General features: G+C 36.1%; 1 protein-coding gene across 1 annotated transcript in view; it reads right to left on the bottom strand.

Moving 5' to 3' along the window:
* rad51d (RAD51 paralog D) overlaps positions 1 to 8,405 on the bottom strand; it is a 40,174-nt gene extending 31,769 nt beyond the window's left edge. The window contains 8 exon segments of the mRNA XM_077504024.1: positions 1,580 to 1,667; positions 1,741 to 1,836; positions 2,099 to 2,164; positions 2,166 to 2,234; positions 3,058 to 3,139; positions 5,326 to 5,444; positions 7,882 to 7,943; positions 8,021 to 8,405. Of these exon segments, the coding sequence (XP_077360150.1) occupies positions 1,580 to 1,667; positions 1,741 to 1,836; positions 2,099 to 2,164; positions 2,166 to 2,234; positions 3,058 to 3,139; positions 5,326 to 5,444; positions 7,882 to 7,943; positions 8,021 to 8,102 (664 nt within the window). The 5' untranslated portion in view covers positions 8,103 to 8,405.
* Between the last annotated feature and the right edge of the window lie 5,278 nt (positions 8,406 to 13,683).

Raw genomic sequence — 13,683 nt, 5'->3', positions numbered from 1 at the left:
ACCATGTATAGTATGCCGTTTTTTTTTTAAAAAACGACCATGCATACTAAGGCGTTTTTTTTTTTTTTTTTTTTAAACAACCATGTATAGTAAGGCGTTTTATTTAAAAATAAAAAATAAAAAAAAAGGACCATGTATAGTAAGGCGTTTTATTTAAAAAAAAAAAAGAAAAAAAAAAGCCTATGTATAGTAAGACGTTTTATTTAAAAAAAAAAGAAAAAAAAAAGACCATGTATAGTAAGGCGTTTTTTTTTTGTTTTTGTTTTTTTTAAACGACCATGTATAGTAAGGTTACTAAGGTATTTAATAAAAGAACGACCATGTATAGTAAGGTGTTTTTTTTGTTTAAAAATAAAAACGACCTAGTAAATCGTTTTTTATTTTTGAACGACATAAAAAACGACCACGTTTTATTTATTTATTTATTTATTTATTTTTATAAAAACGAACATGTATTGTAAATCGAGGTTTTAATAAGACATTTGATGTACGTATAGAGTCATGTGTAGGCTAAATGGGTCGCAGAATGATATCATACAGTTGCTGACAAATCCCAAGTTCCGTGCGGTACGATATGGTTCCCATTTTTGGTCATACTGGCATACTGGTCTTATTTGTTGAGGTATAAATTCTCTTATTTTATCTTATTCTTTGTATTTTTCTACTTATAATATGTTATGTGTGTTTGTTATATGGACCTGAGTCTGATCAATAAACTTGAATTGAATTAAAGCGTTTTATTTAAAAAGAAAAAAAAAAGAAAAAAAGAAAAGAAAAAAAAAAGACCATGTATAGTAAGACATTTTATTAAAAAAAGAAAAAAGAAAAAAAGAAAAAAAACAACAACAAAAAAAGACCATGTCTAGTAAGATGTTTTGTTAAACGACCATGTATAGAAAAGCATTTTATAAAAAAAATAAAATAAAAAAAAAGGCAACCATGTAGTAAGGCATTTTTTTGTTAAAAAAAAACAAAAAAACAACAACAACCATATATAGTAAAGTGTAATTTTTTTTTAAAACGGCATGTGTTGTAAGGCGTTTAAACAAAACAAAACTCGACTATGTAATATAAGGTAATATAGTAAGTATTTTTTTTTTTTTTTTTAACAACCATAAATAATACAACACATATTGTTTAAACACTGCTGTTCACCGATGCTGTGGTAATAAAGCGTTTAAAAAAAAAAACAAACACCAAAAAAAAAAAAAAAAAAAAAAAAAAAAAAAAAAAAAAAAAAAAACGACCATGTAGCCTATAGTAAGGCATTTTTTTTTTTTTTTTTTATAACGACCATGTATAGTAAGGCGTTTAAAATACATGGTCATTATTTAAAATAATAATAGCCTTACTAGATACATTAATTATCATAATCATATTCTGCCAAATATTGGAATTAACCTAAAAACAAAAAATCAATTATGGTCAGGTAGTCATGGTAATGACTAAATAAAGACATATGGGTGTGTAATCAATTAATGGAGCACATACTAGTTAAAAGTTCCTGGTTGAACTTTTGCACTTTGTGCCAACGAACGTTTCCTCACATAAATGTATTTCCATGCGTTTGTTCGTTCACCTTCATTCTGCCTGCTTCCCAGCAGAGGAGCGATGACGGCCGACACGGAGTCCACGATCAGCGCCTTGACAGAGGCGCCGCTGCTCGCCTGCCGCGGGAAACGTGACAGACGTCAAGTTTGGACGCTTTTCTTTTTTTTTGGCGACGAGCTTCACACGCACCTGCCGTAGGCCGCCGTCAACGAGACGGTGCAGACAGTCGAGCAGGGAGAAGATGTCGAAGGCGCGGCGCACGCCGATCCTCTGCAGGGCTTCCATCTGCCAGGCAGAATGACACTCCAGTTTCACCTGCGTTTTAGGAGGCGTCGCTCACCTGACAGTGGTTATAAAAAGTCTACGCATCCCTGTCCAAATACCATTTTTAATATTTAAAAAATATATATATACCGAGATAAAACTTTCTCCATGAATGTGACATGTAACATACACAAACCCACTGAAGTCAAACATTGACAAGTACAAATAAACTGTTGATGTTGCGTAAGTGTGCACACCCATATATGGGTTGCTATTTGGTGACCTGCTCGTCATCGCTACTGGTTTGCGTTCTCAGCATTTGGCGCAGGCGGCCCGCCGACAGCCCCCCCCGTTGTGTCCACGTAGATCACGTTTTGCCTCAGGTGGTGTGACACGTGCGCCGCCACGCCCATGCATACCTGAAAACAGGCACAAAATGCCACATTATACGTTGCACGTTCACAGTATTACAAAGGTTTTTTTTTGTGAGACAAAAGCAAAAAACAGATTTTAAGAGAAAACGATGCAACAAAATCCTTTACATTATAAGAAATCTGCAATTTTATGAGATTTTTTTTCAATCAGATGAGAAAAACATTTGGAGATTTTTCTTTTCATGGCAAAACAAAATCTTATGAGACAAAAATTATCATGTGAGAAAAAGATTCCAATATTATAAAAAAATTAAAAAAATGTCATGAGAGAAAAATATTTTGTGATAAAAATCTTTTAAAATGGATTTGATTTTCCCTCCATATTTTCTAAATGGTCAAAATATCATTTCAAAGAAATACATTTTTTTTCTAGTTTATCAGAATTTTTATATATATATTTTGAGCATTTTTTTTTAAATTTTGTGATTTTTTTATGCATGAAAAAATCATATTTAACAAAACAAAATGGAGGGGAAATATCATTTTTAAAATGGGAATTATACAGGAATTTCATTCCATTTATTATCGTTTTTAGGTTTTGAGATATTTAAATTTTGACATTTTTCTTTTATGACAAAGAATAAAGTAGGACCACCAAAAATGTGGAAAAAAAATGTTAAAACTTAATCTTTAAAAAGTTATGGGCATTGTTTAAAAAATGCTAGGGGATTGTGATTTTTATTTTTTTATTTTTATTTCATGCCCCCCAAAAATATTTCATTTCAAATGCAGGAAAATAAAAGGTAATCCATGCCTCCCCCATAAATAAAGCAAGACGAAAGAAAGACTTTGAGAGATGCTGACTCACCTGAGTTTTGCCACTTCCTGGCCCTCCTGCCAGCTCTGTGATCTCGCCCGTGTACACGCCAGAATCCAGCAGCACATCCAAGCTGTGGACAAACAAGACCAGGAAAAATTTGGCCTACAGTAAGTTACGTACAGCAGCTTTAACAACAACAACAAATTTAAAAATACCGTGCTATGCCTAAAATCAGAATATTATATATATTTTTAAAATATATTATGTTAATATAATTACATTTTAAAAAATGCATTAAAAAAACAAATACCACAATAAAATTGCATTTAAAAAATAAGTGGAAAACAGACAATTTTATCACCCCCCCCCCCCCCCCCCCCCCAAAAAAAAAAAAATCAAAAATTGCAAGCCAAAATATATATATATTTAAAAATAAAAAAAAAATAACCAAAAAACGATTTTTTTTTATTCACATTTTAATAATGGGGGAATCACAATTTTAACTTAAAATAATTTTATATTTATCTATTTTATTAGTCTATATTTTTTTATTTATTCATTCTTATTAACTTTTTTTTTTATTTTAGCTGCAGCTACTAAAGAAAAGAAAATGCTTATTTCAAACAAAGGGATCAACAAACAAACAAGTTGGACTTTTTTTTGCATGTGTTTTATCCATGTAATATTGCAAAAATAAAACCACTTCAAAACATCCCTCAGTGTGAGATGGACGCGTATGTTTGCATGATGGACCTAATTGGAGTCCAAATGGCGTCTTTTCAGCAGTAGGGGGCAGCCATGACACGTGGCGGAAGCCTCTCGCAAGAGTCCGGAGACATTTATGACGTGCTTGACAAACATTGACTTTAACTTCAAATATAAAATCAACGAGACGCTTTGTAGGATGATTTGGCCTCCTTAAAGAGAATGTGCCAAGCTTTTTTTTTTCTTTTTTTTTTGCAGCGAGCAGCCGAGGAGGAGCCGGCGTTAATGCGGCTGATACATCAGACGCCACTTTAGGGCCCCAAATGGGACAAGGCGAGTGTTTGGAGGCTGCGTTTTCTGCGGCTGCATATTCCGCCATGCGCGGCGCGACTCGGCTCGATGCAAATTCAATTTTTAGAGGCACGGCGACGTGACTCGGGCTGTGATTGATTGATTGGGGAACTGTGCAGTGGAATCTGGTTACCAGAAAAAAAATCTTATGACTGGTTTGACTTCCATGCGTCCTCCACTTTCAACAGGGAAGGATAAAAATCCACTGAAGCACAAAAAAATAAAATACCTCTCTGGAATTTCACCACATTTACACCAAAATGGCTGACTTTCTGTCACATTTTGGGGATGGATCCTTGAGAGTTTTTCGTGCCTTCTGTCACTTGTGTTACATGTTGTCCACCCAATTTCACTTTGATTGGGGAACCTTGTGACAAGGGGCTAATTTTTTCCAACTTTTGAGTGCAGGAATTCACCCCAAAATGGCTGCTGCAAACCAAAATGGCTAACTTTCTGTCAAATTTTGGGGATGGGTCCTTGTAGGACTGCTCAATTATTTAAAAATAAATAAATAAATAAATATTAATCACGATTATATTGGTAATAACTGAAATCACGATTAGGACGATCATTTATTTTTTGGTAGAAAACAAGAAAATGTTTATAGCAAATTTCTGTTATTTTTTTTTATATTAGTTTTTTTTTTTTTTTTTTTTTTTTTTAATTACCAGCACACCAATTTGGAGAAAGACCTTATTTGCTAGGTGCAAATATTAAGAAAAATTATGCAAGTTCCTTTTGGGAAAAACAAAATTTAATTTATTATTTAAAAAAAATAAAAAGGTTTATCCATTTAAACAACTCAAAATTAGTATTAATATTTTTTTCCTTTTTTTTACGATGATGCTGATTTGTTAATTGTGGAGTGTAATGATTAAAATTGTACTTGAATTTCAATTAATTGCACAGCCCGAGGTCCCTTTTTTTGTGTGTTCTGTTACGATAAACATGCCCACCCAGTTTTGTTTTGATTGGTGAAGGCTGTGACAGGGGGATATTTTTTTTATTTTATAACTTTCGGCACAGAAATTCACCACAAATGGCCTTCAACTCATAATGGCTGACTTCCTGTTCACTTTCAATCATGAGTTCTTGAGGGTTTTTATTTTTTATTTTTTTGCGTTGTTACGATACACGTCCACTTCAATTTCACATCCATTGGTGAAACCCGTGTTGGGGGCGCTAATCCGGAATTTGTCCGAAAAATGACTACTACAAACTAAGATGTCTGACTTCCCGTTGAGAGCGAGCGACGCTTACTTGGGATTTCCGGTGGAGAGGATTGCGGTGGAGCTGAGCAGCTCGTCGTAGAGGTCGGCGCCGGAAACGAGGAAGGCGGCGTGCTGGGCCAGCAGCACCCTGCGGACGGCTATCAGAGCCTGCCAGACAACAAAAGATGACATTTCACCTCGCAGCCATCGCTAAGTAACAGGCTTTCGCTCCGGCACCCGGGTTAAGGTGTTTAATTAGCAGACGAGCGCCTCGGGGTCCAGCTCCCCAGGTGTCTGTCAATTTGGTGCACAAGAGCTCATTAAGAGCCGAGTAGGCGAGCGGCCGGCGAGGTCGCTAACGGGTAGCTTCCGACTTGAGAGCTAACACCGAATATGCTGAAAAAGGTGGCTCATCATTTTAGGAGAATAAAAATGTTACAAGAATGAAAGTGGTGTTTTGGATCAAGAGCAAAAGGATGGCCCAAGTGCAAGAAGATTCCCAAATCCAAAGACAAAATGTTTGCTCTACTCAAGTTGTAGGTGTTGTAAGTGCAACTAAGCCATGTGTGCCATCTAGTGGTGAAAGGTGATATGACATCTTAAAAATACAATTGATGCAAATTTGCAGGCTTATTCGCTAAATTCTTTTATTTAATTATTTTTCCTGCACTTCTATCCCCATTTAACCACCTTTTTTTTTTCATGGAAAATCATATCTAATATTTATCAGCGGTTTTTGATTTTTTTGGGGATTGGATTTTTTTTTTTTTTTTTTTTTTTTTTTAAGACTTTTGTCCTGCACTTTTAACCTAATTTAACCTCATTCTTTTTTCATGGAAAATTATATATCTAATATTTATCAGCGGTTTTTGAAGATTTTTGGGGGATTGGATTTTATTTTATTTTATTTTTTAAAGATTTTTTTCCTGCACTTCTATCCCCATTTAACCACCTTTTTTTTCCCATGGAAAATTATATATCTAATATTTATCAGCGGTTTTTGAAGATTTTTTTGGGGATTGGATTTTTATTTTTTTTTAAGATATTTTTACTGCACTTCTATCCCCATTTAACCACCTTTTTCCCCCCATGGAAAATCCTATCTAATATATATCAGCGGTTTTTGAAGATTTTTGGAGGATTGGGAATAAAATAAAATATATATTTTTTTTTTGATTTTGGGAAGTTTTTTTTTTTTTTTTTTTTTAAATAATACAAAACAATCACCTATGGCCACCGAATTACACTTCTTCAATTAGCATAGCAGATCTTGTGCATGTATGGCAAAATTGCAATCTAGCACATTTCGATGTCTACTTAAATCGGGGACAGACCGATTAATTGGTATATTAGCACTTTCATAATTGGCAAAAAAACGGCCAATTTTTTGTTTTTTGATACACAGTACACATATATACATAAAAATAAAATTGACATTCAAATCTGCAGATTTTTTGCCAATTATTCTTTGTTGAACGCAATAGGATAAAGTCAAATTATTCGCCCTCTAATTCATATCTTTATTGTTGCAAACGTTAAGGGAAAAAAAAAAAAAAAAAAAAAGTATAATTTTATTATTGATATACATTTTAAATTAATCGGGCGATTAATCGTTTATCGGAATCTTATTCCGCCAAACATAAAACCACCATCAGCCTAAAAAAAAAAAATCCTTATCAGCCGTGCCTTAATTTGAATTGGATTAATTGTTCAGCCCTTCGCATCTTTAAGTCAGCCCCTTCAAAAGCAGCTGAAGGAGTCGCAGCAGCTGATGTGTGATGACCACAGCGGTCTGAGGGCCTCAAGCGGGTCATCGCGCTGGACCCAAAAGGCGCCGCGGGCCGCGCAGGGTCACAAAATGTCAGCTTGATCCGGCCAAACATGTAGAAAGCATTGGCAGAGACAGACGCAGCTGGAGCTTTTTGCTTTTAACGATGAAATCAAATGTTTGGTGGGCGACCGGGCGCACAGACAATGACCACAGGAGGTGAAACGATAAATTCTGGGCTGGCCTCTCGTGACCTCTCTCAGCCCACGCCAAACAAACGCCGTCTCTCCCAAAAGCCTCGTTTACGGATTATGTGCAGGAAAGGAAAAAAAAAAAAAAAAGCTTGCTGGATGGACCTATTTACAAAAATTAAGTTTCCTCTTGGCTGCCCGAGAGGTCAACATGTAGAATTTATTTTTTATTTTTAAAAAAAAAATCTCGCCTTTTTTTTTGTGTGCAAATGATGAAAAAGTGAAAGGGCTTGCATGTTTTCAACGGTTCAAGCTGCTAATAAGGGCTAGTTGATGGCCTGCACTAAAAAAATACATAAATAAATAAAAAAATAAAAAGTATGGATTTTTAAAGTTTGGAAACAGCTTGCACAGCATACTACCATAGATAATGATACATTGAGACAATTTGAATATTCTTGTTGGAATGAATTTGTTGTATTCCACTCCTATTTTTTTTTTTTAAATAAGTTTGAGCTCCAAAAAGTTCAACTTTTGGGGCTGTTTCAGTCAAGGCGCTACAGCCCTTCTCTGGTATGTCAAAGTTTCAAGTTCTCTTCTAAAATGTACACACAAAAAAAGCAGAAGAAGAAGAAAAAAAAAAGACCTTATATGACGCCGAACATTTCTGTGCAAGGTGTTCCATGTCCGACGAGAGCAGATCTTCCACTGTGGGAACAAGATGATACAGCAAATAACATTTGTTGCTCAAATTTCCACTTTTCGTTAGAGAGACTCGTTCCAACCTGTTTTAACGTGAGCATCCCGCAAACGGCGCACTAAATCTTCATCCAGTCCCGGGCACATCCCTTTTCGCAAGAGCACCATGATGATCTCTCATTGTCGATTAATAATAATGAGTAAGAAATTGAATTAAAATTCATTCCACTGCCAGTTTTGGAGAAACATAGACAGCTAGCGTAGCTACTTGTGTTTTTAGCATTTCCACGAGCTTAGCTTAGGGGAGGCAGATTTCGCCACCTTGTGACGTCCGTATATCAACTAATCTACTTTCTTGACGAAGGTAAAACAGCGACAAAGTTGAGTACATAAGTTTAAACGTTGCCTTGACCTCTTCGATTACACCCGTTGTGCTGTTTCAAACGACGTGCGGCAAAACTTGCAGGGTCGTGATGCATGCTGGGTAATGTGGTTTAATTAACGAACCAGCTAAAACATAAAAAAACAAACTCTAAATCTACTCTCCATGCACACACAACTCTTTTTATAAGCTCATAAATTGAGTTATGGGGTTTTTGTGACTGAGCAACCTATTTTAATGTCCTTATCACCATAGAACTTCAAAGCAGCTCGGTTGCAAGTGGTGCATTGTGGGTAATGAAGTCTTAACTGGCTAGCGAGCGAAAACCTTGTTCCAAAACATTTTTATTTTTTACATACAGTACTTAAAATAAACAAACAGCGCATTTACATAATTTATTTATAATTATTTAAACGAATAAAATAGAATCAGTTAAATGATTATTCCTTAAAATTGTTGAAAATGAAAGCAATGAGAGTAAATCAGACACATTTCGTTTATAAGACTTCAAACAATATTTGTGTATATTGTATGTTATCATGTATGTACTTCTTTATCCTTTACTTTCTAGTACCTGTCTATCTGTCTATCTATCTATCTATCTATCTATCTATCTATCCATCCATCCATAAAGTCCGGTCCTCGAGGGCCTGAGTCCTGCATGTTTTCGAAGTTTCGCATGTTCAACACAGCTGATTCATATTTAAGCTCATCAGCAAGCTCTGCAGGTGTGGAGCCTGATAATGATCCTGATCATTCACGTGTGTTGGAGTAGAGACACCTCGAGCTCGAGGACCGGATCTTGACACACGTGATCTCATCTATCTATCTGTCTCTCAACTCTTTTGAAAAGCTCCAAAGTTGTATTGGGTGTTGTGAGCGAACTTTTGGTGTTTTATAGCTCCCCTTTTAAAAGTTTCCGCATCGCCATGGTAACTAAGGCAATCCCAGCAGGCTGCTCGGGAGCCATCAAGCCTAAGTGTGCGAAAAGCCCGAGGCCACGTTCAAATAAACACCTTTATTGCAACAATTCCATCTCCGCCGCCTGATTAGCTGTCTCATTTAAAACAAATGTCACGGCTGATAAAAGACAAAAGCAAAGAAAAGTGGGAGGGAGGGAACAGGAAGTGCTGAAAACACTACACTTCCTGCCACAACAAAAACATCATGGCAGTGTATTAAAATCATTGTTAAATATTTTAAAGTCTGTGTATTTCATTTGGAAGAGGACTTGACATTCCATAACCTTCGGCAAAATCTACGCATAGTTGAAAATACTTCCTGTTTTCGTTCCTTTTCGTTCATATTTACATCGTTTCAAACGAAATAGTATGACGCCATCTAGCGGTCGACATTAGAATAGCATACAAAATAAAACTCGATGGACCAAAATAGTCTTCAAAAAAGGGTTACTTATTAATTTAAAACTTGGCTCACTTTTGATGGTGGTACTTTGAGAGTACGATATTTTTTAGGCTTTAACCACTGTTCTCATTTATTGAGTGAGGCTAATTAAGGACCAAATCAAAGCTAAAAGCTACAATTTCCAGCGCAACAACTAACGCATCACAGACACGACTTTGACTTCAAAGAGAAAAAAGTGAGGGAAATTTTTTTTTAAAAACTCTTTTTTTTGTAGTGCAGCCTGTCTCACATTGGACTACATTTTGAGTCGCGTGTTGCAGTTGCTTTGCTTCCCGTTTCTTCGCATTTGCTCCTCCAGGCCCGCCGAGTGGCGGTGATGAAGTGGGTCGGACATGTTGGCTGGAGGTTATCAGCCTCCCGCAGACGCCGGCGCTGGCGTGACGGCTCCAGCTGAGGCCGTAAAAACCTCTTCTCCTCCGTGCCGACTGGACACCTCTTCCCGTCGTCAGTGTTTGCGACCGTATGGGCTGGATAAAATACGACCCGATTGTCCCAAAATAGGGGCCATATTGCGCACGGGGGGGTGGGGCGTCGTTTATTTTACTCTACGGCAGATGAAGGGGAAGACGTTTTGGAGTCAATTTAAACAATGTTACTCAGTTTATGTCGAGTAAAAGTGGAGTGTAAAAATCACCCAAAATGACTGCAGTATTATGAAGATTTTTTAAACCCACAGAACTTCACTTCACCACAGACCATTTAGCTTAATGCTAACAATACAAAACATCGGTGTCGTGTTGTTACAACCATTCAAGCAGCAGATAATTGAACACAAACTCTGCAGCAAGACATCAAAAGATATAACAATACTCACGGGCATATCTTCTTTATCCTCTGCAAAGAACGATTGCTATTACAGTCAATTTTTCTATCAAGTCAGTTTGCCCTCCGCTTTTCCGAGGATTAGAGACATGGACAGCCTGCGAATAGCAAAAAAAAAATCTGTGACAAATTGACGCCCACTGAAACGCATTGGGGGGGGGGGGGGGGGGGGGGGGGAATCCAAAGCCATTTTTTTTAAACCCAAAATATAAATCAAAAAGATAAGCATTCAATATGCATTTTTTTTTTGCGGGGGACAATGGGACGCCCCCCCCCCCAAAAAAAAAAATGAACACGATAGTTGACGGAACTGCTGTCCACTGTAATTTAAAATAATATTTTTAAAATTCAAAAAATATATTTTTTGGAAAAAAAAAATATTTTGAAGAAAGGTTATAGTTTTACTTGATGCTTGTCGAAATTGCAAGTAATTTGCGCACTTTACAAAGCCAATTTCAAATAGCATATTAGTTGTATGTCATATTAGTTGTATGATCAATTGTGAATAATTACAGAAAATTCAATATGCATTTTATGCGGGGGACATTGGGAAATAATGGGGACAAACTGCTGGGTGTCCACTATAATTAAAAAAATAGTAAAAAAAAAAAAAGTAAATATATATTTTCAAGAATGGTTAGTTTTACTTGACACTTGTTGGAGAAATCTCAAGTAATCTGTGCACTTTACAAAGCCAATTTCAAATAACATATTAGTCGTATGTCATATTAGTCGATTAATCACGATGAATTACAGCAAATGGTGCCATTAATGAGTTAAAAAAAATTAATTGCTTCACAGCACTAAAATTTATGATCGATTACTTGATTTTAAAAAATAAGTCAAATTTAGGTAAAAAAAAAAAAAAGTAAGTAATCAAACAAATGAAAGTAAAACTAGTTAAAAAAAAAAAAAACATCTTTATGTTTTATAGCTCGGCTACGGACTATTTTTGTGCGACTGGAAGTTTGTCCGAACTTTCTCATCAATAATAGCTCAACTGCGTCACCTTAACCCTTATCGGACAGGACATGTTTCTTTCTGTAAGAAAAACACACACAAAAAAGGGGCCCTGGCGTTCATAAAACATGTATGACGACTTGGATGCACCGTGTCGCTGTCTCCTGGCGGCAAGGCAAACGTTCTGAAAAGTCGTACTTTCATTTTCTTTATCCTCCAGTCTTTTGAACAGTGCGCACACACGCGCAGAAGATAAATAAAAAGAAAAAAAGCCTTGAAAGTGTAATCATCAGGATAGAGAGGGAGGCTAAGCTTCCATTGATCAGGGTTCAAACAGGTAACACTTGACAAAGGTGCCTTTAAAGTGCAGCCGGGCTGCCCTGCGCGATGAATAATGGCTCTCTTGTCCTTGGCTGCAAAACTGCAAAGCTCAAATAAAACAAGGGAGAGAGAAGAAAAAAAAATAAAAAATCACCTTCCCTGCGAGTTCCATTGAGAGGGGAAATAAAACACGAGGTGAGCTGAAAGATGTTATTACAGACTCAAAGGAGCAGTTAGGAAACTCGAAATATTTGAAGATAGCTACTTAAGAATCAAGCTGATTGGATATGAGCTAGGAGAATTGCTGCTGTTGCCGTGACAACGCCAAAAACCTGGTCTAAAATAATCATCATAATAATTAGTCAAACACCTCGGACACCTTTGCATCAATGGAAATATAATTCTATAAACTTTTCTGTGTATCAAGGTGACGTAACAGTTTCTAACTTTTTTTTTTTAAACAATTTTATTAGCATTTGTTGACTAGCTTATATTGCTCCTTTAACAGAACGTAACATTGTATATATACGCGCCAACTGTTGTTGTTTGGAAATTATTTAAAAACAAAGACTAAAACAACCAATTTCTGTTTTTTAGTGAGCAGAAATTCCGACTTCGACGATTTTGACTGTCAAAATCATTGAAACAAAAACTACACAAATGTCTTTTTTTGCTTGCAAAAATTTCACAATAATTCCATTCATCTGTATGTTAATAATTTCAACAAAAACTACCTAGCTGATTTCTTGGCAAATTTATGATAATACGATTTCCTTTGCTCGTCTGCTTAGCAGAATGTTCACAAAAAACTGTGTGCTTTGTTGTTTGTATACTTTAAAGCAGGGGTGGCAAACTGTGGTCCTCGGGGGCTGGAGTCCTGCAGGTTTGATAGATTTCCCTACTCGAAGTGCAGCTGATTGCAATTAACAGGCTTCTGAAGAACTTGCTGATGAGCTAATCATGAATCAGCTATGTTGAAGAAGGGAAATATCGAAAACCTGCAGGACTTTGGACCTCGAGGACTAGATCTCACCACCCCTGCTTTAAAGCAATACTGGACTCATTGAGACATTTTCAGCAGTAACAAAAAATAATATTTTGTCCAGAATGAATTTGGTAACCATTATTTTTCATGTACAATTAATACCTTTTACTGTCAACTGAAGATGACATCGACCGTGCTAACCGACCAATCATGGCTGAGTTTGGTAACCAAACCCAGAAAACAGGCGAGCCATGATTGGTCTACTTCCTCAGCACAGGTGATGTTTTTTTAAAGGTATTAATTGTACATGAAAAATAATGAAGTTATCAAATTTATTCTGGACAAAATATTAACTTTCTACTGCTGAAAATGGTTCAATGAGTCAAGTATCCCTTCAAGCAAAAACTGCACAACTTTTTTTTTATCCGTTTGCATAATTATGCAAACAAAAACTACACGACCGATTTCTTTTTGCAGTTATTGGCAGAAATTTTCAAAAAAAAAAAAAAAATTCTTACTGTTTGCTTGTTATAAAGACTGAAACAGTTTTTTTTTTTTTTTTCTCACAGAATTCTAAAACTACACAACCGATTGCCACTCCCCCCCCCCTTCTATTAGCAGGACTATGCAAAAACGCTGTGAGCCCTTTCTGTTGGTTATCTTATTCCACAAAAAAATGTGCCAGTTGAGAATGTGTATGCGAGCATCACATAGTGATGTATTGTTGCTGGAAGCCGGTGAGAAGAACGCTTCTATAAGGACCAAGAAGTTTTTCAGCGGGATTTACAAGGACGGCTGGCCAAATGTGACATTTACTGCAGATGCTTTACGGGCTTAAAAAGATATTTGCGCCG

Source organism: Festucalex cinctus, chromosome 18 (assembly GCF_051991245.1).
Source record: "Festucalex cinctus isolate MCC-2025b chromosome 18, RoL_Fcin_1.0, whole genome shotgun sequence".
Lineage (NCBI taxonomy): Eukaryota > Metazoa > Chordata > Actinopteri > Syngnathiformes > Syngnathidae > Festucalex > Festucalex cinctus.
This window is presented reverse-complemented; position numbering and strand designations above follow the sequence as displayed.